Consider the following 25,252-nt stretch of genomic DNA (forward strand, 5'->3'; position numbering starts at 1 on the left):
GCCTGGGCGACAGAGCGAGAGTCCGTCTCAAAAAAAAAAAAAAAAAAAAAAAAAAAGCCCAAAAAACCACAAGCAAGCAAACAAACAAACAAAAAACTCACGTAGGTGGTGACATCATGAGCTTCTTTGAATCTACTGTGGTCGCCTGGGTTCTGTCTCTGTCTCTGTCCCTGATCCTCAGTATGGATTAATGGTAACAGTACATATGGCTGTGGTTTCTGCTGTACCTCTTTCATGAAACATACCTATACCTTTTATTCTACTAAAATAAGTTTCTGATATTTTATGAACCTCAGATCTTTTATGTTAATACAGTCTAAGCATTTTACTGGTTTCCTTAATGTTACAATGTAATTTTCTGTTTAGACTTATTAATCTCAACTTCTTTATTTAGAGCCCAGCTTTGTCTACAAAAATCAAAAACCCACCAAAACTATTCATCCTGGAACAAGGTTCAATACTAAGGACTGATTTTTCTCATTATTGAGGCTTATTAAAATGGTGCTACTTTCCTTACTTTAAGGTAATAATTCTATTCATACTTCTAATAAACATTTTATTGCCATTGTAAATTTGATTTCTTGTCCATGCATTAAGATGAACCTGTTTTATATAAGTTTTGCAATATCTAAGCAATATATTTTTATATCAAACAATTATTTTCCTTCGGGATTGTTTTACCTAGGCCAAGTCTTTGGATATTATTCTCATAATAATTTTGCTAAGACACTGTTTTGAAGTGCTTTTAGGACTATTAAACTTTTTCTCACCCTTGACAAATACTCTAATTTTAGGTGTGAGGCTTGACTAACTTGAATTTAGTTATTTTTTCGCAATTTACATTCACAAGTCTCAGGTCTCCACAAGTTCTACTTTCTTGCTCTAAGTAACACAGAACTGTGAACTTTGGGATTAATGTGTAACAGGTGCCATTATGTACAGTTGACCTTGAACAATATGGGTTTGAACTATGTGGATCTACTTGCAGAAAGAATTTTGTCTGTAACTGTCACCCCTGTGACAGCAAGACCAACATCTTTTCCTTCTCCTCCCCAATCTACTGAATGTGAAGAGAAAGATGAAGAACTTGATTATGATCGACTTCCACTAAATGAATAGTAAATATGTTTTCTGGTGTGTGTGTGTTTTTTTTTTTTTTTGAGACGGAGTCTCGCTCTTTCGCCCAGGGTGGAGTGCAGTGATGCGATCTCGGCTCACTGCAAGCTCCACCTCGGTTCATGCCATTCTCCTGCCTCAGCCTCCCAAGTAGCTGGGACTATAGGTGCCCGCCATGGCGCCCGGCTAATTTTTTTGTATTTTTTAGTAGAGACTGGGTTTCACCGTGTTAACCTGGATGGTCTCCATCTCCTGACCTCGTGATCCACCCGCCTCAGCCTCCCAAAGTGCTGGGATTACAGGCATGAGTTTTCTGTTCTTTATAATTTTTTAAATAACATTTTTTCTTCTCTAGCTTACTTTATTGTAAGAATATAGCATGTAATACATGTAACATAAAAAATGTGGTCAACAGTAGGTTATGTAAGTAGTTAAGTTTGTAGAGTGTCAGCAGTTATAGGTGGATTTTTGACTGTGCAGAGTTAATGCTCCTAACCCTCATGTTGTTCAAGGATCAACTGTAAAATGTTCTTTTGGTCTCTGACTTACAAGGACTTTTCACTCCTCTATCAATCTATCAAGGGCTCTGCCCTTATCATCCTGCCATAATTCTGAAGATTCTGTTGGGAATAATTGCTATCAAGTAAATTCACTGCTGCTGTACACAACTAGAGAATAAGTGTATGTGTTTCCTTAGCTTCCAGTTATTAAGGGTGCATTTTATATAATTAAATCCTTAACTATTCAATATTTCATTAAAAATTATCATCATAATAGAGATAAGAATACAGAAATAGTTTAAGTACTTTTTAAAGGTCAAATAGTAAGGATACAGCAGCAGCAGAGTTTGAAAGAACCTGAGATTGAGAATTCTGACTATGAAAAACATTAAATGGAATAAACTGTAATAAAATTTAATCACAGTTTTAAATAACAAAGCAGCTGAAAACTTGTGCATTTTTCTTTGGAAATTTACAATAAATCTTGGTAATGTTGGCCACTCTTCTCAAAAATGAGTCATAGATATACTTCTGTGGTTGGTGTCCTTTGGACTCAGAAGGCACCTTCACCATCAAAACTAATCTCTAGCCCCTGTAAGCCTCGATGGTAACAACCGCAGCAAATGGGGCTATGATGGGTCCTGATGATTTGATGGTCTGAACTAGGATCTGGTGGACTTTATGGCCACCAACTACTTTCTTTCTATGGAAGAAATTGGTTCCTTACATCCCACTCAAATATTTGTTGGTCTTGTAATCCTTCACACCTTCATTATCTTGTTGATTGTGTGCTTTTTTTGTTCCTTCAGTGTCATCAAAACCATGCACAGTCTTGGCCTCTTTAATAACAATTCCTTTTCTGATAGCCTAGCATGAACCCCTAATTAAGCAATCATATTGCAGACTGCATACTCAGGGCCAAGCTAAAACTAGAGGTTCTATTTCTCTGATTTAGAATTTCATTAGTTAAAAAATTTTCATCATTGCTACATTAGTAACATTGTGCTAACTTCCTTATTCCATGGAAAAAAATATCTGTACATGTTTCCAATAAAATTGCTTTACTGATATAGCAAACATAATTTAAATTTTATTTATTCACCTCAATAGACATTTTTTGTTTGTTTTGCCAATATTTTTGCAATTAACAATATGTTTTCCTTTTGAATTATATTTCTTATTAATGCTTACTTATAAAAGGCTTAATGTCTTTCCTTCTTAGAGTGATACTCCCTTATTGTACTTCAAAAACTTTAGAATTAAGCACAGATTTTCCCAATAATGAAAAGGACATTGTCCCTTTATTTACATTTCTTCTTTCAATTTGCTCACATTTAAGGACCCTCAAAGCTATATAAGGAGGTAAGCTTTCACAGTGAAATATATTTTTCTTTTATATAATTACATTTGTGAGCTGACAGAGAGGTAAGTTATGAAGCGTTTGTTGCCCTATGCTTAGGGGGCTTTGCAGCAAATGTCAAAAACAGAGATGTAAATTATTATTGTCTCTGCACATATATGAAAATAGATATTTTAGGAGATTGAGAATCTCACTCAAGTGGGTAGAAACAGGACTTTGAAATAACAACAGGCATTGCTGCATATACTGGGCTCTCAGCCAATGTGCTCTAACACCTTCAAACTCATTCCAATTAATAAGTAGGAAACTGTAATTTATGGGTTAGGAGGAGAGCTGTGGTTCTTGATAAAAGGAGAGAATGAGAGGCAAGGACTAACAAAATTAGATATGATGCAAGAGGTTAGATTGCATAAAGTAATCCAGTTAGGCTATGCTAAGCACAGTCATAAGCTTTGAAGAATTGGTAGTCATTACCTTTTATTATAAGAGCTGACACTAAGAAGTCCAGATAAAGCAAATAAGTAAATATAATTATACATGAGTAGCAGTAATTCATTGTTCCTCTCATTTTTGTGTTCACTGTGAGTTAAAGTAAGGAGATTTTCCTGATAAATGTCAAGTGAAAATATCTGATACACATTAAATTCTTCATCTTTCCTGTTTGCTAAAAATTTGTTTCCAAATTCTATGCCTTCAAAATGAGCTCCTTCTTCAGCCATGCCCTGAAAAGCACAGAAACTCATAGTGGGTCATTTTATACAGATGGACTCAGTTGCTCCTTTGGGGAATAAAATAGATTTCACACTGGGTTTGGATACTCAGAGGCTTTTTTTTCCACAACAGTTAATTTTGAAAAACTATTGAGATGCTTTTTTCCCAAAATTTCCTTTGTTCACTTGAGTTCCCATTCATGTTGATTCCATATTACAGACTTGGGTATATTATTACATTACCTCTATTTCCCCTAGGCCTATACAAACAAACAAATATTGCCAAATCTCTTTTAATATGTCAAGGCTACTTATTTTTCCCATTACCTACCAACTCTGATCTCTCTTTTAAGCATTTCACAGAGGTATGAAAAGAGTTACAAAATGGAAACATTGAAGGCAATAAGTTATTTCAAGGATGAATCTCACTTAAAGGATAAAAAGCCAAGTAATTCATATTCTGATTACATATTGAGTAGACAACCTGCTGGGATATTAGAAGTTTCTTTATTTAAAAAAAGAAGACTCGGTAAGATTGATTATGTACTTCTCCTAGGGTACCTCTGAGGGCTTTCCGATTACCTGGAGTAAGAGTCTGGCAAACTTTTTCTGTAAAGGGCCAGGCAGTAAATGTTTTAGAATTTCTGGCCAAATATTCTCCAACAAAACTATTCAATTCTATTGCTGTAGTAGGAAAGCAGTTGTAGATGATGTAAAAATAAAGAGCATGCCTGTGTTTCAATTAAACTGTATTCATAATTACAGGGACTGGCAGGATTTGACTCTCTGGCTATAGTTTGCTGACTTCAAACCTAGATGATAAAATTAGAAACAATTAATGGACATACAAATTTTTAAAAATGCGACCTTTTTTTGCCTCATCTTGTGCTAATTTTTCACACACTCTGTATTCTATCATTATTTAACTCTATTCTACATACTTTCGTGGCTCCACAGTATGCCACTTACTTTTTCTCTTATTATGAAAGGTCATTTTTCCTTTTTTACCCCCAAGCTGTTACATTTTTATTCATTCTTCCTGAGAGATCTAATGCATTCATAATTGGGTTCATAGGAAGTTTTCTGGGTTGACTGTCTCATATATGAGTTACTTCTTGAGTGACTGATCATCCCAGTTTACTTGGGCTGAAAATCTTTCCAGCACTTGATATAGCCAGTGCTCAAACTGGCACAGTCCCAGCAAAACCAGGATGGCTGGGCACCCTAGCTGCTCCACCTTCAGCTCTCTTAAATATTTAGATTTTTAAATTCTACCACAACTTTGACAATATTGAATTATAACGCACATACTTTATTTCCTACTGATTTTAATAATAGTAAACTCTGTAACAGAAGAACCAGGTATGATTCACCTTTTATTGTATATATATACATATATATATGTGTGTGTATGTATATGTGTATGTAAATGGCATTACAACAAAGTTGAGAGAAAGGATAGAAGGAAGAAAGAAGGGAGAATAGAAAAAGGGAGGAAGAAAATAATATCTTTTAGTAAATAAACTATAAATGAAATAATAAAATGTATTTTGCTTCAACAACCAAATAAAACATAGCAAAATTATAAAAGTGCTTTAAACTTGTAAATCTAAAGAAATATTTTGGAAGAAACAATTTACTTTTTTACTACTTTTTAATATAAGAAATAGAAGTATCATTGACAGAAGAATATGAAAATGTACTATTTCTTGATTTTTACCTGAACATAAATCATAAATATTAAATAAATACTAGTCTTATTGCTTGCCTACTAGAATTTGAAGCTCAAAATTCCCACCCCTAAAATACTTTTACCCAAAGATTAAAACATGATTCAGGAGATAAATGTTAAAATGCAACATGAGCTGTTTTACAAAATTTGAACAACAGAAAACTTGTTATATTAAATGCCATATCAATGAAGCACATTATATAGCACTGCAACTTTAAGGAATAATAGACCTCAGACGTGTCTTAGAAATTGAAAAGATAGAAATAATGCACATCACTTGATCTAGAGAAAAATAAGTGATCAAGGAAATAAACTGAATTGCAAGCCACACCTCAGATGATGTAATCAGAGGGCTACCTGATGTCCTGAAGACTCACGTGGAGTTTCCTGGAGAATTAAGTCATGGTTGACTTTGCAAAGTCCATCAACTTTACTCATTATGGGCATAATAGGTTTGGTGGAAGGCAAGCTCAGTAGGAAAATTAAATTAAAAATTTAAGCTTCCTTATTTGAGTCTCTTCTAATTAAGAAAATAGTCTAATTGGATTTCTATATTACAACAGTCTTGAATAAACTTGAAGTAAATTAGTGTGGTTTGCCACATCTACCACTGAGGGACTATCAAAGCAGCTCTGCAGGTGTTAGTTCACATGCAGAGGAACTTAGACAACCTTCAACCACACTCACAGATCTTGTGACACTATGGACTACTATGGAAGCCTGGGCTTAGACAAGAAAGGCCTGGACTCTGGTACTTGCTGTAGTGTGGGAGCATCTGACGCTTAGGCAGTGGCTGTGGCTCTAGCTAAGGAGGTCTTGGCTATTGTTCTGGCTTCAGGAGATGTGGATTTGACTTCTACTGAAAAATTTGTTCATGTTTCTTGACCCTAGAAACAGAAAGCTCAATTTCTAGATCCTTTAATCTAAGGGGTTTTCTAGTAAGTTCTTTTTGGATTCTATAAAAGCCTACATAATCCTAATTGGAAAATTCCACAAGAACTAGGAGTGGCAACAGCTTCCGTTGCAATGGAGTGAAAAGCATGATTGTGGATCCTATAGTCAAAACTCATATTTATCTCAGAATCCTTAAATTACTAATATGTAGTTATTGATTCCATCTCTGTAGTGATGTTTCATTAAAGCTTTTAATGAAATCGTAAGTTCACCCCTCTCCCCACTGATGAAAAATAAAGAACATTCCCAATTGGAAAATTAAATTTCCCATTTGGAGTGGGAATTTTTTCCCCCCAGAGTTACTTCCTTGGACATCACTCTTTCGAGTGATTGAGGCAAGATATTCCAAGGAATATTTGGACTTTGCTTATTTGATAGAACTTAATTTTTTAAAAGAGTTACAGATTAAGAGTGCTAAACATTTCATGTGTTTGGAATAGAAGTAATAGTAATATTGACTCTTACAAATGCACTTCAGGCTTCAGGTGATCCTTCTTTTCAGTGTTAAATAAAGGTAAATAGAAAAATGGTGGCACTAAAAGAATTCCAGTTTTGGTGAATTCTTAGCAGAGTTAGAGAAACTTTGTTAAAGAAAATGCTCTTCCTTAGGAAGTTAGAAGCTTAAAGAGTAGGAAAGAAGACATAAGCTCTTGCATTTGGATGAAGGCTTACTATTCTAGGAATGTGTATTAGTCCATTCTCATGCTGTCAATAAAGACATACCCAAGACTGTGTAATTTACAAAGGAAAGAGGTTTAATGGATTCACAGTTCCACATGGCTGGGGAGACCTTAAAATCATGGCAGAAGATGAAGGAAGAGCAAAGGGATGTCTTACATGGCGGCAGGCAAGAGAGCTTGTGCAGGGGAACTTCTTTTCATAAAACCATCAGATCTCATGAGACTTATTCACTACCACCTGAACAGCATGGGAAAGGCCCACCCCCATGATTCAATTACCTCCCACTTGGTCCCTGCCACGAAACATGGGAATTATAGGAGCTACAATTCAAAATAAGATGTGGGTGGAGACACAGCCAAACCATATCAGAATGTCAGAGAAAGAAAGTTCGACTTTTCCAAAGTAGAGCATTAGTGAACTTCTAGATGAAAAGCAGAAACCCCTGTGATATGGTTTGGCTGTGTCCCCACCCAAATCTCATCTTGCAATCCCATGTGTTGTGGGAGGGACCTGGTGGGAGGTAATTGAATCATGGGGGCAGGTCTTTCCTGAGCTGGTCTTGTGATAGTGAATAAGTCTCAGGAGATCTGAATGTTTTAAAAAGGGGAATTTCCCTGCACAAGCTTTGTTTTCTTATCTGCTGCCATATGAGATGTGCCTTTTACCTTCTGCCATGATTGTGAGACCTCCCCAGCCACGTGGAACTGTTAAGTCCATTAAACCTCTTTCTTTTGTAAATTGCCCAGCCTCCAGTATGTCTTTATTGGCAGCATGAAAACGAATTAATACACCCTGCCTCTCAGAGTGCCAAATACACTGTTATGGTGATGTGGAATTGTGTACAGGTGTCCCTCTTTATCTGCAGTTTTGCCTTCTTTGGTTTCAGTTACTTGACAACAACTATAGCTGAAAATATTAAATGGGAAATTACAGAAATAAACAATTCATAAGTTTTAAATTGCCTGCCAATCTAAGTAGCATGATGAAATCTTGTGCAGTCCTGCTCCATCCAGCCCAGGACAGGAATCCTCTGTCCAGGGGATCCAGGCTGTAGACACTCCCCGCCTGTTAGTTACTCAAGAGCTCTTTCAATGAAGAGACCAACTGTGAGCGTATCACAGTGCTTGCATTCAAGTGACTCTTACTTTACTTCATAATATCCCCAAAGTACAAGAATCCTGATGCTGGCATATTGCTACAATTGTTCTATTTTATTATTAGTTACTGTTGTTAATCTTTCACTATGCCTAATTTATAAGTTAAACTTTATCATAAGTTTGCATGTATAGGAAAAGAAACATAGGGTATATAGATTTCAGTATTATCTGTGGTTTCAGGCATCCACCGGGGATCTTGGAACATATACCCTGTGGATAAGAGGGAGGGGAATTCTCTATATAATCAAATCAAATAAATCACATTCATTCACTCAGAAAGACATATTGAACACATACTTTAGGTTGTAGGCAGTCTGTGCATAAATGAGAAATCCAATACACACTCTACTAGATCTACTTATTTGGTGTTTAGAGATAAGTAGTAGATGCTGACATGTCTCAAATACCCACAACAAAACATGATGTAATCAATGAAGAAAGGTAGAGAAGACGAATGAGTTTGAAATGGGTGTTAAATTGACACTAAGGAATTTTTCTTCTAAAAGTAAAATCACAATATCATTTGTGCTGTGAGCACAAAATATACCAGTACATAAATTCAGAGTTACCACAGCTTGCTATCTGGCCATCTGCTTTTTCATACATGCTTAAGATATACCATCAGAGAAAAAAATTCAAAATAACATTTTAAAACATGGTATCATGAGCCCCTCAAAGACATGAAAAATACAACATCTGAACTCACAATAAGTATGTTGTAAATAGTAATAAAACTTAAGAGCACTAGTTGGGAAGTATTAATTGTTTTGCCAAAGCAAGCCAAGGGTTTAATAGACATGAGGCCCCCTCCTTACATACAGAGAAACAAATCACTGAGATTGTTTCGTGTGTACTCTTTGGTAAAAATTTATATAGAGAGTATCTAAGACTTGTCACACTATCACTAAAGATGTTTAAGTATCTTTTAATATCAGACTTCAACTCTAAACAATGGGCTATTCTGGCATTGATGTTGGAGGGCTGGGGTCTGGCTTTGATTACTTTGATGCCCAGTGCTATTGCAATGTCTGTGGATGTGGCAGATTCTGCAGAGCAGGTTATGGATATGACTCTGGGTATGGTGGTTATGGATACAATGCTGCCACCCAAATTGTTATGGAAGATACTGGGCCTCTGCTTTCTACTTGGAGTTGGGACCTAAGATTCTTGGGAAAATGATCCAATAACAAAATACAACTCTTCAAATGTTGTGTCCTATCAAATATATCCCCTGCTAATAGCAAGCAGGGAAGATGAATTATTGGCTTTACAAGCTTGTTGGCATAAGATTCAAGGGCTGTCTGTGTATATCCAGCTGTTCAATAGCAATTTGTATTTATTCTATAAATACTGGATATTTTTCTACAACACTTATTTCTCCTTTCATTCTCAAAGGAATTTGTCATCTGGATTTTCTGTGGTGTATTTTACATTGGGAAATGCCTCTATAATCATTTTCCAATAGATGTGTTTAATGTGATATTGCAATATGGTCTTAACTTTAGTCATATATCTTAGTAAGTTTCTCCTATTTTATGATATTTGAAATGAAGGCAACTGTTTTTCTTCTCGAGGATACCATTTATTCCTATTGTTAAATGAACAAAAATCAAATATCATAGATTGAGTTTGAAGGAGAGACATAGCTGGTCTCTCCCAGTTGTTATTCTTCTTCTCCCAGATTTCCAGTCCCAAGGAGGCTTATCAATCTTCACTGAAGGTACTTATTTGACAGTAAATATGACTTAAATGACTTTTTGAGTTCTTAATCAAAATTTATGTTGGTGCGAACTCTAATTTATGGCAATAATATTTAGGTGCTAAAATCCCTGGATTGGAATAATAAATAGTCTTGATCACAACTTTGTTCGGTCACTTGACCTCTGGTTACATTAATTATTCTGAATGACTGAAGGGAAATTTATATCAAGGAGCTATGTGAAGCTTCATATTACACCACAAAACCAGAGTCTACTAACCCTGTCACACATTCCCTACTATTGATTCTGTTTTGACTAGCTGCCTTGGTGAGTCATTCATAGGGTGAGGATAATGTAATCTGCTCATTAGCCGGCACTTTTGGGGACTGCTTTCCTTTCCCATGGACTCTTGTTATTTTCACTGTTTTATTGCTTTAAATTAAGCATGTTAACAGAATGTATTGAAGTATGATACTGTGTACCAAAACCTTGGATTTACTCTTTTGGGAATCTAACAAAGTCATAATTTCAATTCAGGCATTATCATTGTAAATGAGTTGAAAATTGCACTAATGCATGTTAGAAACATTTTGAAATTAACCTGATGGGAAATTTTATATAAATCATGATTAATCTAAATCATAGATTACTAATTAAAAAAATACCTTTTTTTTTTTCATTTTAGCCCTTCTAATGGGAGAGTAGTGTTATTCAACTGTGGGGTTTTTTTGTTGTTGTTTTTGTGTGTGTGGGGGACAGAGTCTTGTGCTGTTGCCCAGGCTGGAGTGCAGTGGTGCAATCTCAGCTCATTGCAACCTCTGCCTCCGGGTTCAAGCAATTCTCCTGCCTCCCAAGTAGCTGGGATTACAGGCGCACGCCACCATGCCTGTTTTTTTTTTTTTTATTTTCTTATTTTTTGGTAGAGACAGGGTTTCACGATGTTGGCCTGGCTGGTCTGGAACTCCTGACCATGTGATCCGCCGGCTTTGGCCTCCCAAAGTGCTGGAGTTACAGGTGTGAGTCACCGTGCCTAGAATTTAAAATGTGGTTTTAATTCACATTTTCCTAATAATTCTGGTAAGTAATGATGTTAGACACTTTTTATTTATTGGATATTTGCACATCTTGCTTTCAATGAGCCCAAATCATTGGGATGCTTTTCTATTGACATTTAGGTTGTAGGAGATCTTTATAGGTGATATCTGTATCTATATCTATATCAATTTATATACTCTTAGTTTTTTATTCTCCTAATCTGTGTTTTGCTGTTAATAAAATTCATTTCACAATGTTTTATTTTATAGCCAGTGCCTTCAGTGTCCTATAAAATTCTAGAAGCTTAGCAGTTTAGCTATCATGCTCAGATCTATAATACATTTTGAATTAATTTCTGGGTATACTATTAAGTAGTTATTAAGGCTATTTTTTCCTTGTTCCATGTTAATATTTCATTATTTTAGCACCATTTGATGAAGTCTTTTTTTTTTTGCTTCAGAGTCTTTGTAGAAAAAAGTCTATTTCTAGACTCTAATTTTTCCCATCGATCTATTTGTGTATCCTCACATCAATACTGCACTCTCTTGATAATTCTAGTATAGTCAGTCTTGATATCAGTTAATATAAGTTGTCAAAGTTTGTTATTTTTTAAAGATTGCATTGTGTATTCTATGTCCTTTGGATTTCTTTATACATTTTAGAATATTTTGTAAATGTAAAGGCAGTTTGATTATGATTTTGCTAAATATATAATTTGAGAATATTTAGTCTGTTGTCAATACGTAGACATGATATGCCCTCATTTTAACAGTTCTTATGAATTTCTTCAAGAATTAATTTGTAATTATCAAGGAATAGGTCTTTGTTACATTTACCTGTATTTTATGTTGTCTGAAACTATTGCTAATATTTTTGCATTTTATTTTCCAATTTTTCATTTATTATTGCATCTTGAATTTGTAGATTGAGAAAAAACTGTGTAAAATTACTATTATTTCTTTTAAAACAGTTGCTAGAATTCACCATGTTGACCTGCAGTTTTCTTTGTTAGAAGTCTGCCTTTCTTTATTTTTTATTTTTTTTTATTTTTTGAGATAGTATCTCACTCGCTCTGTCACCCAGGCTGGAGCTCAGTGGCCTCATCATGGCCCACTGAAACCTCTGCCTCCCAGGGGCATTATTTCCCATTCTTCTGCCTCAGCCTCCCACGTAGCTGGGTTTACAGATGTCCGCCACCACACTCAGCTAATTTTTGTATGTTTTAGTAGAGACAGGTTTCACCATGTTGGTCAGGCTGGTCTCAAACTCTGGACCTCAAGTGACCCACCCGCCTTGGCCTCCCAAAGTGCTGTGATTACAGAGGTGAGCCACCATACCTGGCCTGCCTTTCTTGTTTTTACATAAATTTAATTTTTTTAAGAGATGTACTACTTTACAATTCTTTATTTCTACTTCTGTTAGTTTTAGTTAACTTTTATTTTGAGGAATTTGTTGACTCCTTCCATGCAGTTTGAGTGTATTTTGGTGCAGAAACCAGTAGAGAATATTTAATTCCTATCTTATTTGGCATTAGTAAAGACTTTAGAAAATCAGGCTAGTTTATATTCTGTTATATTAGTCTTGCCTGGGGTAGGGCCAGCACTAATGTTTTGGTTGACTTGGAATTGTGCTTGTAACTAGAATTTTGATATATCTCACTGGAATCTAAAATTGAGATAATAGAATAAAGTCAGAACATGAAATGTTTTGTGACTTTTTATATCACCCTAATTATCTCAGTGCTGTGTGGTGATCTCTTCCCCGGAAAACTTCAAATACATCCCAAGTTATTATACAATATGTTCTGAAAAATGAAATGTGGATACCAGGCTGTGGAATATCAAATGCCCATTGGTATCATGTGTAAACCCTTAACAAAGAAAAATATATATTTAATCTGGTACAAAAAACATGAGAGACACTTTTAACAAGATGGCTTCCATGTGGACTCAAACTGCACAGAAGTCAAGTAAAATTTGTTTGTATATTAATATTGTAACTACCTGACATTTAAGTGATTGGAGTTTTGAAAGAGGCATGGATTTAAGGTAAAATTAGGGCCCTGCTTATCTCAAATGATAAGGCATAGTCATGAACATGAGAAATTACAGAAAGCATATGCAGGAAAGAAGTATCACTTGATGACGATGTCATACAGCTGCTCGACTGGGTTATAAAGATGCCTGGAAGCCTACATTAGGTGAAGATTATGTGGGTCCTGATGTAAGAATAGTCTTTGAAACTGCAAATAACATTTCTCATTATAGACACAGTTTAATCAGGGAAATCATAATTGAACTAGAAATTAATTTAAAAGTTATATTGCAATGGAAAGTAACTCCATGCATGCTAAACAAAACAGAGAGCCAGTAATATTTGTTTCATGTAATTTCTCCTGAGTAATGAAAATGAGGTAAATCTGAATAATTCACCACATCCATAACATAGGATATAAAACCTCTGCACAGGTGTGGAGATTCATACTTAGAAAGCACACCATCAATAGCAAACCAAGCCTTTCACTCCTAACCCCGTGAATTACTAAGGTAACTATTAACAGAGGTCTGGGCTAAGGCTGTGGAGGCTTTGGTGGTCTGGGACATGGCTGTGGCTGTAGATGTGGTAGCACCGTAAACCAGAGTATAGCTGTGGCTGTGGAGGCTATAGATACGGCTGTGGCCGCTCATCCTGTTATGGAAGATATGGATTCTTTAGCTTCTATCAAAACTCTTCCTTATCAATCTAGTATTTGATTCCATGAGTGAACTTGATAAGGCTGATTTCAATCATTGGACCTGCCTTTCAAAATTATGCCGAGTCTGTTTGTTCAAATTAATTAGCACCTAAGACTTTCAGTACATTTATAATTATACAAGTTTGTCTCCATCATATCTCCTGGATTTCTTTAATGAAGTCTCTTGAGACACAGCAAATATAGCTTTTGTTTAATTCATTTGGCTCAATTATATATGTTACTAAGTATAAATACTACTCAACTTTCAATGTGAACACTAAAACACTGTGTATTAAATATTTATTTCACACATTAATAGATATATGAAAAGGACAATAACTTTAGACTGAGTTGAATGACGATTCCTTGAATATATGTAACTTTTTTGGAGAGTGTCACTCTGTTGCCCAAGCTAGAGTGCAGTGGTGCGATCTCAGCTCACTGCAGCCTCCGCCTTCAAGGTTCAAGCAATTCTCATGCCTCAGCCTTCCTAGTAGCTGGGATTACAGGCGTGTGCCACCACAGTTGGCTAATTTTTGTATTTTTGCTGTAGAGATGGGGTTTCACCATGTTAGCCAGGCTGGTCTTGAATTCCTGGCCTCAAGTTATCTGCCCACTTCAGCCTCCAAAAGTGTTGGGATTAAAGGTGTGAGCCACTGTGCCTGGCTAAATATAAGTGATTTTTATTTCCTAGCTTTTATTTAGATAATTTTTAGATGTAAATTCAACAACAATAAAAAATTCAACTCCAACATTTTGGAACTATATGTTTATGGTAACAAATAAAAGGGATTTACATGGTTTTAATTCTATACAATTATATTTATCAATGCAGTCCAAATATATAAGTAATCCATTTCTTCTTTCAAAATGTGTTGCTTCTTCAGCCCTTTTGTGGTAAGAAAGGAAGAGTGCTAGAACAAAATGTTTCTCTAAGCTTCTAGGAAGGAAAATACATGTTTCATGGCTTTCTTGATTCTATAAAATCTTCTTTGATCTATTCTCTATTGCCTGTCATTTAACTTAGAATTATGAAAATGGTTGTGTTATAAAGTTACTAAAAGTTTTTCAAATTAGGTGATTAAAATATATGTAGTATTAAAAATAATTGTTTTAATTAGTTTTTTTATGTCACAGTTCCTCTGTAGCATTCAATGATATGCTTTCTTTCTACAATCATCATCATCCTCATGACACTAAAGCTTTTTACAATTGCAAATAGAAAATAAACAGCCGGATATGATCAAGAAATGGGTTCCTCTGCATTTTGCAGCTTTAATTGATGAGAGTCATCATTCATCCAAAAGACTTATTGTTTTGTTTTGTTTTGGCAAAGTAGATTTTTAATCAGTTACCACTCACCAGAAAGCAATTCTTTCTTTTTTAAAAAATTTTACTTTAAGTTCTAGGATACATGCGCAGAATGTGCAGGATATGCCATGGTGGTTTGCAGCACCTATCAACCTGTCATCTAGGTCTTAAGCCCCACATGCATTAGGTATTGTCCTAATGCTATCCCTCCCCTTTCCTCCCACCCCCTGACAGGCCCCCGTGTGTGTTGCTTCCCTCCCTGTGTCCATGTGTTCTCATTGCTCAACCCCCACTTGTGAGTGAGAACATGCAGTGTTTGGTTTTCTGCTCCTGTATTAGTTTGCTGAGAATAATGGCTTTTGGCTTCATCCATGTCGCTGGAAAGGACATGATCTCATTATTTTTTATGGCTGCATAATATTCCATGGTGTATATGTGCCACACTTTCTTTATCCAGTCTATCATTGATGGGCATTTGGATTGGTCCCAAGTCTTTGCCATTAACTAGTGCTGCAATAAACACACATGTGCATGTGTCTTTATGGTAGAATGATTTATAATCCCTTGGGTATATACCCAGTAATGGGATTGCTGGGTCAAATGGTGTTACTGGTTCTAGTTCCTTGAAGAATCACCACACTGTTTTCCACAATGATTGAACTACTTTACACTCTCACCAACAGTGTAAAAGTGTTCCTATTTCTCCACATCCTCGCCAGCATCTGTTGTTTCCTGACTTTTTAATAATCGCCATTTTGACTGGTGTGAGGTGGTATCTCATAGTGGTTTTCATATGCATTTCTCTAATGATAAGTGATGATGAGCTTTTTGTCATATGTTTGTTGGCTGCATAAATGTCTTCTTTGGAGAAGTGTCTGTTCATAACATTTGCCCACTTTTTAATGGGGTTGTTTTTTTTTTTTCTTGTAAATTTGTTTAAGTTACTTGTAGATTCTGGATATTAGACCTTTGTCAGATGGGTAGATTGCAAAAACTTTCTCCCATTGCCTGTTCACTCTGATTCTAGTTTATTTTGCTGTGCAGAAACTCTTCAGTTTAACTATACCCCATTTGTCAAGTTTGGCTTTTGTTGCAATTGCTTTTGGTGTTTTAGTCATGAAGTCTTTGCCCATGCCTCTGTCCTGAATGGAATTTCCTAGGTTTCTCGCTAGGCAAATAACTTAGAAGCAAGAGCAAACAAATCCAAAAGCTACAGAAGGCAAGAAATAACTAAGATCGGAGCAGAACTGAAGGAGATAGAGACACAAAAATCCCTTGAAAAAAATCAATGAATCCAGGAGCTGGTTTTATGAAAAAATTAACAAATTAGATATTCCACTAGCTAGACTAATAAAGAAGAAAAGAGAGAAGAATCAAATCGACACAATAAAAAATGATAAAGGGAATATCACCACTGATCCCACATAAATACAAACTACAATCAGAGAATACAATAAAAACCTCTACACAAATAAACTAAAAAATCTAGAAGAAGCAGATATATTCCTACACACATACACTCTCTCAAAACTTAACCAGGAAGAAGTTGAATCCCTGAAAAGACCAATAACAACTTCTGAAATTGCAGCAGTAATTAATAGCCTACCAACCAAAAATAGCCCAGAACCAGACTGATTCATAGCCACATTCTACCAGAGGTACAGAGAGGAGCTGGTTCCATTCCTTCTGAAATTATTCCAAACAATAGAAAAAGAAGGACTCCTCCCTAACTCATTTTATGAGGCCAGCATCATCCTGATACCAAACCTGGCAGAGACGTAACAAAAAAATAAAATTTCAGGCCAATATCCCTGATGAACATCGACGCAAAAATCCTCAATAAAATACTGACAAACTGAATCTAGCAGCACATCAAAAAGCTTATCCACCACAATCAAGTCGGCTCCATCCGTGGGATGCAAGGCTGGTTCACCATATGCAAATCAATAAACGTGATCCATCACATAAACAGAACCAATGACAAAAACCACATGATTATCTCAATAGATGCAGAAAAGGCCTTTGATAAAACTCATCATCCCTTCATGTTAAAAACTCTTAACAAACTAGGTACTGATGGAACATATCTCAAAATAAGAAGAGCTATTTATGAAATACCTATAGCCAATATCATACCAAATGGACAAAAGCCAGAAGAATTCCCTTTGAAAACCAGCGCAAAACAAGGATGCCCTCTTTCACTGCTCCTATTTGACATAGTATTGGAAGTTCTAGCCAGGGCAGTCAGGCAAGATAAAGAAATAAAGTCTATTTAAATAGGAATAGAGGAAGTCAAATTGTCTCTGTTTGCAGATGACATGATTCTGCATTTAGAAAACCCCATCATCTCAGCCCAAAAACTCCTTAAGCTGATAAGCAACGTTAGCAAAGTCTCAACATCCAAAATCTTTGTGCAAAAATCACAAGCATTCCTGAACACCAACAACAGACAAGCAGAGAGCCAAATCATGAATGAATTCCCATTCACAATTGCTGCAAAATGAATAAAATAACTAGGAATATAACTTACAAGGGACGTGAAGGACCTCTTCAAGGAAAACTGCAAACCAGTACTCAAGGAAACCAGAGAGGACACAAACAAATGGAAAAACATTCCATGCTCATGATAGGAAGTATCAATATCATGAAAATAGCCATACTGCTCAAAGTGATTTATAGATTCACTGCTATTCCCATCAAGCTACCATTGACTTTCTTAGCAGGATTAGGAAAAAAAACTACATTAAACTTCATATGGAACCAGAAATGAGCCTGCATAGCCAAGACAATCCTAAGCAAAAAGAACAAAGCTTGAGACATCACGCTACCTGACTTCAAACTATACTACAAGGCTACAGCAACCAAAATAGCATGGTACTGGTACCAAAACAGATGTATAGACCAATAGAACAAAATCCAGACCTCAGAAATAACACCACACATCTACAACCATCTGATCTTCAACAAATCTGACAAAAACAAGCAATGGGGAATGGATTCCCTATTTAATAAATGATGCTTGGAAAACTGGCTAGCCATTTGCAGAAACTGAAACTGGACCCCTTCTTGGTGAAATTCAATAATATAAGGACAAAAGAAGTGAGAGCTGGACCAAACGTTAGATTATTACAGATTGTACCATGCTGCCCCCTATAGTACAGGTGAGGAAATGCCGAACAGTTAAGTGATGCCTAGAGTTAAAATCTAAATGTCAGAATCAAGAGCAGAAAGCAGCTCACCTGAACCTAATGCTCTAGTCCATCATTCTGAGTCTCTTTCACTGTATACTTCCAAATCTGAATGCCATCTGGAAAGTTCTTGTAATAATACTGTGGATGGTTTCAATTTTAGAGCAGAGTATATGGAGACTAATTTCATCTCTTAGATTAACTATGTTTTGTTGCTGTTTTTTAAATTTTTCTTGTTAACTTTTATTTTGTTATATATAATACATTTCTGAATTGCTAACTTAGCTTTACTTGAAGGCAAAAACAGAACAAATAAGCTCAACTCTCCAGATTATTTATTTTTATGAGAAATACTTGGGTTTGTTTATACAATGTAAAGATGAAATATAAACAAACAACTCAGACAAATCTTCTTATTTCTCTCTGTAGATGTTGTACCTTCACAGGGGAGGACAAGGTAGATAAAGTTTGGTAATTTCATTAAAGGAATTTTGACCCTATAACTGAATTTCAGATGAAACTGCTCTATTCTCATACAGGTAAATATCCTCCCAGCCTGAGTAAAAGTATTAAAAGTTTGCAATTAAAAGAAGGATCAATATAATTATAATGAGAAAAAGCACTTGTGGCATTGCTGGTATAATTCAATAGTAACATATTTTTGTAACTTACATTTTTATATATTATTGGTTTGTGTCTGAGTTAAACGAAGTCCTTGGAATTTATAACAAAAGCTTTCTTTCTTTCCAGGTAAAAGTTACTACTTATCCCAAGTAAGAACATATTTTCTTCTTCCTTATCCCTTATCATAAGGTTATTAAGCATATATTCCAAAGTAAACTTCCTAAAAGTGAAAAGAAGGAGAAAATATAAAACATCATTATTCTATCAACTTTGGGTCTAATCTACTTTGAGTCTAACAATCTCTTTGAGCATAAAACCAATATCACTACAAATGAATATATGTCTTCATTTTACAATGGATGTTTTCATTTTACTATTTGTTCACTTCGAAAAAGGGACAAAATATTTTTCTATATATTTTATATATAAATATATAGATTTATATTTTTTATTTTAGTATTAATCATTTACTGCTTACGATCATTAATTGGTCTTGTGGAAAATTATCACATAGTCTATTTCTTTAAAACATTCTAATTCTTATTCGGCTATTGAGGTTTTCCATTTATATCTTGTTTGGTTTTATATCTCAGATGTATGCATTGTTTATGCATCCCAAACAAAAATTAGCTATTAAACACTCTTACATTATCAGGCTGATTTATATGGACAAACTGTGATATCCTTAATACAGTTATTTGTGATTTTGAGTTATTTGTTATTTTATGGCTTAAAAAGGACTCACTGAGAACTCAGCTTATTGACTGTTTCAAGTTCAGATCAGAAATAAGAATGAACCAATATTTTGATAAAAGAAATGTAGCAAATATTGGATTAAATCCTACTCTATAAATTGAAAGACTTATTGAGCTATTTTTCTGTCTTAAAAAGGTAGCTCACTAAGGCGTAGTCAGGGTTGTGCACAGATTGTGGTTGCTGTGGTAGTTACTGTCAATTTACTTAGAATTTCTTCAATAAACAATTTTTAATTCCCTAGTCTGTTGCTTAGAAGAACTGAAGCATTCCTTTTAGGAAATTTATGTTTGATAAAATACTTACAAATCTCACAAAAACTCACCAGCATGTTCAAAGTCATGTAAATTAAATGAATTTTTAGTTGTCGAAGCCAAGAGACAGGTGCTGCATGGAGATTAATCAAGAGTAGGCTCAATGTTGTATCTGTTTCACTAACTCAACGAAGTCAGCTGAGGAACTGTATGAAGCCCAGGGCAAATTTCTTTACATATGTTTCTCTATTCTGTGTCATTTCACCATGGTGCCTTTATTTTGAAAACTTTGAAGACAATTTCAATTTTAGGATACCTTTTAAATTTCAGAAGGCCATAGGAGTTGGAGTACATTTTTAAAAACCCATCCCCTCAAGTATTTATCTGTTGAGTTACAAACAGTCTAATTTTACTCAAGACATTTAAAAATGTACAATTAAGTTGTTATTGACTATAGTCACCCTATTGTGCTATCAAATAGTAGGTTTTATTCATTATTTCTAAGTATTTTTGCTGGGGTGGGGAGTTGAGGATGTTTAGTAAGTACAAAAAATAGAAAGAAAATAGAAAGCTTTAAAAATGGTATTTTAATGAACTATTAACAGGTCAGTAGGCAGTGGTTAGAAATTACCTCAGAATAAATGAGTACAGGATAAACATAGAAGAACATCAGGATCACGCCTGTAATCCTAGCACTTTGGGAGGTTGAGGCGGGCAGATCACGAGGTCAGGAGATCAAGACCATCCTGGCTAACATGGTGAAACCCCGTCTCTACTAAAAATCAAAAAAAAAAAAAAAAATAGCCAGGCGTGGTGGCGGGCGCCTGTAGTCCCAGCTACTGGGGAGGCTGAGGCAGGAGAATGGCGTGAACCCGGGAGGCGGAGCTTGCAGTGAGCCGAGATCGTGCCACTGCACTCCAGCCTGGGCGACAGAGCAAGACTCTGTCTCAAAAAGCAGAACAGAAAAAAAACATCAGGAAAGATGTTATAGTGAATACAAAGAGGAGGTAGAAAAAAAAAGCATTGAGATAAGTGGACAGAAGACAGAGGGAGTTGGGGAAATGTACGCAATAAACTTCTACCCGGCTGTTTCTATAGACATTAAGAAAATGGGAAGAAGAATAAAAGCTGAAATGAGAAAGGAAATAGAGGTCATATATACACTACTGAAAAAGGATAAAGAAAGAAAGTAATCGACTGGAGTGTGCAAAACAGAGGCAGATGCAATCTGCAGTTTTACTAGGACTTTGAATAAAACCAATTATAAATGAGAATTTTAGGACTTGAATGGAAAACTGAACTGCTACTCTGATAAACCTGCATAGGAGATGGATTTTGTGCCCTCAATTTCTGAAATTAATTGTTATGTATTTTGCAACCAAAAGGTTCTGAAGCTGGTGTGCAAAGTCAAAAATAGTATAAAAGTTATTGTGAACAAAATGCTAAAAATCAACATACACTCTCTTTTTTTGAGTCCTTTGGCTATTGTACACAGCAGGGCATTAAAGTCATTTTGATTTCAAATGTTTTTCTGTATTGTGAATATAGGCACTTTCTGAAGCCCTCACCTTGATAAATAAGTTTGCTTTTCAAAACCACAGATTTAACATCTGTAAATTGAAAAAAATAGCTGTAAATTTAGTTGAATATGAAGTTATCAGTTTGGAAGATGACGGACAAAGGAAATTATTCATTATAAAAGAATACCATAAAGTGTAGATGATGTAATACACCTGGTAATAGGCAACTCTGTTGAGCATTTGGAATGTGCATAGTTTGAACAGTCAGCCATTTCTTCTCATAAAAGCAAAGCAGTAAGTTCAATCGTGTCCTGAATAAGACATTAAGTAAGCTGAAATATTTTAATGAGAATGAGGGCCTCTCCCTACATCAGAAGACAATAGATAAATGAGTTGTAACATCAAACATAATACAAGTAACTATAGCAAAGGAGGGTATACAGATGACTCATCACATGCTCTGTCCAGGGTATATAAGCCTCCTTCACATGCTGGTGTTCACACTCACGATCTTGCCTTGAGCAGCAAACCAACTCACCACTCCTGACACCATGAACTACTACGGCAACTACTACAGAGGCCTGGGCTACGGCTACGGAGGCTTCGATGACCTGGGTTATGGCTATGGCTGCGGATGTGGCAGCTTCCGCAGACTGGGCTATGGTGGTTGCTACGGAGGCTATGGATACGGCTCTGGCTTCGGAGGCTATGGATACCGCAGCTGCCGCCCATCATGCTATGGAGGATATGGATTCTCTGGATTTTATTGAAATCCTTCTCTGACAACCTAACATGAGAGGACATAAGAAGATCACCCAAACTTGACTGTAATAACAAACAAACGAGGTCACCCTGGATCCAGCCAAGATCAAGAGCAGTTAGCATCTAAGAGATTTAAGAATACCTATCATTCCATAATTCTTTGCTTTATGTATCTGGTTGTGTCTTACTTGTACCTTTATAATTGTGGGGTTTCTCTGTTCCTTTGGGAATAAATTATGCTATCTGAAAGCAAATAAATGGCTTTTATTTTTTGTTTGACTCAAAGTTGTGAAGTGGTTATTTGTAATTATATCCAATGAAAAAAGAACAAACTACTATACATATAGAAGTATATCATATATAATAAAATAATTTTGTATATACGTGCACCTATCTATATAGCTGTAGGCATGTGTGTGCATGTATATAGGCTGACCCTTGAATAATGTAGGGGTTAGTGGTACTGATTCCCCCATGCAGTTGAAAATCCACATATAACTTTTGACTCTCCAGAAACCTAAATACTGGTAGCCAATTGTTGACTGGAAGCCACACTGATAACATAAACAGTTGATTAACACATACTTTGTATTTTATATGCATTATACACTGTATCCTTACAATAAATAAGAGAAAAGAAAATGTTATTAAAATAATAAGGAAGAGAATTTATATTTACTGTTAAGTGGAAGCAGCTCATCATAAAGGCCTTTATCCTCATTGTCTTCACATTGAATAGGCTGAGGAGGAGGAGGAACGGGGACGATGGTCTTGCTGTTTCAGGAGTGGCAGAGGTAGAACAAAATCTGAGTAAAAGTGGATTCACTCAGTCCAAGCCCATGTTGTCCAAAGGTAAACTACATGCGCAAATGAAAACCATAACACTCAATTCAAAAGAAGCTTTTTTCTTTGGAACTCTGCGCCATATTGACCATATCTTTTTCATTTCAGTGCTTTCAGTGAGATCATGTTAGTGTTTAAATTCAGCCCTGAAATACCAACTTCGTAAACTTTCAAATCTGAATGGAGATCAACATGAAGAGTATGTACTTCTATAGTTTGTTTAAAATATATGTTTATTTGGCCCTTTTAATGGTAAGAAAAGTAATGATAAGACAAAGTATATATCGGAATATACACTGAAAAAGAATTTCTTTTTGTGACTCTCTATCATGTTTTATTCCTGGTCCATCACGGTGTGACACGAAGTTGTTCTTTCATATTATCAGCACATTTAAATATTTTGCAATACACCAAGGAAATATAGAAATCACTGCCATCACTTGTGAAGTAATTCATATTAAGGCAGTGACTGATCTGAAGCATTATACACTCTAGCCAAGTCTCTTTTAACCTCCAACAAGCAAATGTGGGCCTTTCCCTGTTGGTATGTCAAATAAGTATTTGCCCATGAAAAATATGTAATAACGTATCATTATGTTTCAGGAATAATATATTTCAGTGCTGAAACAAAAGTGAATGTCTTTTGTTTGAGTCAAGCAAATTCAAAAATGCCAGGAAAATAATATAAAAGAACTGTGGAGTGTGCAGGGGTACTACTATAAACTTTTTCCAGTGCTTACGCTAATACCATCTTGAATGGGAAAAGATCTCCAAAAAGTGAAATCATTTGCTAAGGATCAAAAATGGCATGACAAGGAGAGCCCAGACCAGAACTCAGTTTTACTGATATCAGGCATTCTACTTCCCCATGCTCACTGTTCCATTCATTTTTTACTTCTCTTCTTGTGTGTTGTCACATGAAGCATCTTGAAGGCTCTGGTCATGTGCGTCTGAAGAGTTTAATTATCATGGCCAAATGACCACCTCTATTTAATTTCATTTGTAAACACTCTGTTGTAGAATCTTGAACTTAGCAATTTTTTTTTCAATTTATAAATCTAAACTTCTTTTTTTAAATTTTATTTTATTATTATACTTTAGGTTTTAGGGTACATGTGCACAATGTGCAGGTTTGTTACATATGTATCCATGTGCTGTGTTGGTTTGCTGCACCCATTAACTCGTCATTTAGCATTAGGTGTATCTCCTAATGCTGTCCCTCCCCCCTCCCCCCAACCCACAACAGTCCCCGGAGTGTGATGTTCCCCTTCCTGTGTCCATGAGTTCTCATTGTTCAATTCCCCACCTATGAGTGAGAACATGCGGTGTTTGGTTTTTTGTCCTTGCGATAGTTTACTGAGAATGATGTTTTCCAGTTTCATCCATGTCCCTACAAAGGACATGAACTCATCATTTTTTATGGCTGCATAGTATTCCATGGTGTATATGTGCCACATTTTCTTAATCCAGTCTATCCTTGTTGGACATTTGGATTGGTTCCAAGTCTTTGCTATTGTGAATAGTGCCGCAATAAACATACGCGTGCATGTGTCTTTATAGCAGCATGATTTATAGTCCTTTGGTTATATACCCGGTAATGGGATGGCTGGGTCAAATGGTATTTCTAGTTCTAGATCCCTGAGGAATTGCCACACTGACTTCCACAATGGTTGAACTAGTTTACAGTCCCACCAACAGTGTAAAAGTGTTCCTATTTCTCCACATCCTCTCCAGCACCTGTTGTTTCCTGACTTTTCAATGATCGCCGTTCTAACTGGTATGAGATGGTATCTCACTGTGGTTTTGATTTGCATTTCTCTGATGGCCAGTGATGATGAGCATTTTTTCATATGTTTTTTGGCTGCATAAATGTCTTCTTTTGAGCAGTGTCTGTTCATGTCCTTCGCCCACTTTTTGATGGGGTTGTTTGCTTTTTTCTTGTAAATTTGTTTGAGTTCATTGTAGATTCTGGATATTAACTCTTTGTCAGATGAGTAGGTTGCAAAAATTTTCTCCCATTCTGTAGGTTGTCTGTACACTCTGATGGTAGTTTCTTTTGCTGTGCAGAAGCTCTTTAGTTTAATTAGATCCCATTTGTCAATTTTGGCTTTTGTTGCCATTGCTTTTGGTGTTTTAGACATGAAGTCCTTGCCCATGCCTATGTCCTGAATGGTATTGCCTAGGTTTTCTTCTAGGGTTTTTATGGTTTTAGGTGGAGCCTACAGAGGCAGGCAGGCCTCCTTGAGCTGTGGTGGGCTCCACCCAGTTCGAGCTTCCTGGCTGCTTTGTTTACCTAAGCAAGCCTGAGCAATGGCAGG

At 35.8% G+C, this 25,252-nt stretch overlaps 1 protein-coding gene and 2 long non-coding RNA genes across 5 annotated transcripts in view; all 3 read left to right on the forward strand.

Annotated features, from left to right (window-relative positions):
• LOC134736835 (uncharacterized) overlaps positions 1-25,252 on the forward strand; it is a 279,550-nt gene that overhangs the window by 111,750 nt on the left and 142,548 nt on the right. Inside the window, exon 3 of one of the 3 annotated variants that reach the window (XR_010121201.1) lies at positions 395-429. The exons of the other annotated variants lie outside the window; for them this stretch is intronic. This is a non-coding gene — a long non-coding RNA (uncharacterized lncRNA). Of the gene's footprint in view, positions 1-394; positions 430-25,252 lie in introns of those variants that run through there. 3 annotated transcript variants of the gene reach the window in all.
• LOC134736836 (uncharacterized) lies at positions 18,608-23,449 on the forward strand. The gene is made up of 3 exons (XR_010121203.1): positions 18,608-18,717; positions 22,831-22,943; positions 23,043-23,449. It is a non-coding gene; the product is annotated as an uncharacterized lncRNA (long non-coding RNA).
• LOC129482900 (keratin-associated protein 19-5) lies at positions 21,212-22,314 on the forward strand. The gene has a single exon (XM_055279438.2). The coding sequence runs from the start codon at positions 21,881-21,883 to the stop codon at positions 22,097-22,099; it is 219 nt and encodes a 72-aa protein (XP_055135413.1). The 5' UTR covers positions 21,212-21,880; the 3' UTR covers positions 22,100-22,314.

The sequence above is a fragment of the Symphalangus syndactylus genome, chromosome 5 (genome assembly GCF_028878055.3).
Source record: "Symphalangus syndactylus isolate Jambi chromosome 5, NHGRI_mSymSyn1-v2.1_pri, whole genome shotgun sequence".
NCBI classification, from domain to species: Eukaryota; Metazoa; Chordata; class Mammalia; order Primates; family Hylobatidae; genus Symphalangus; species Symphalangus syndactylus.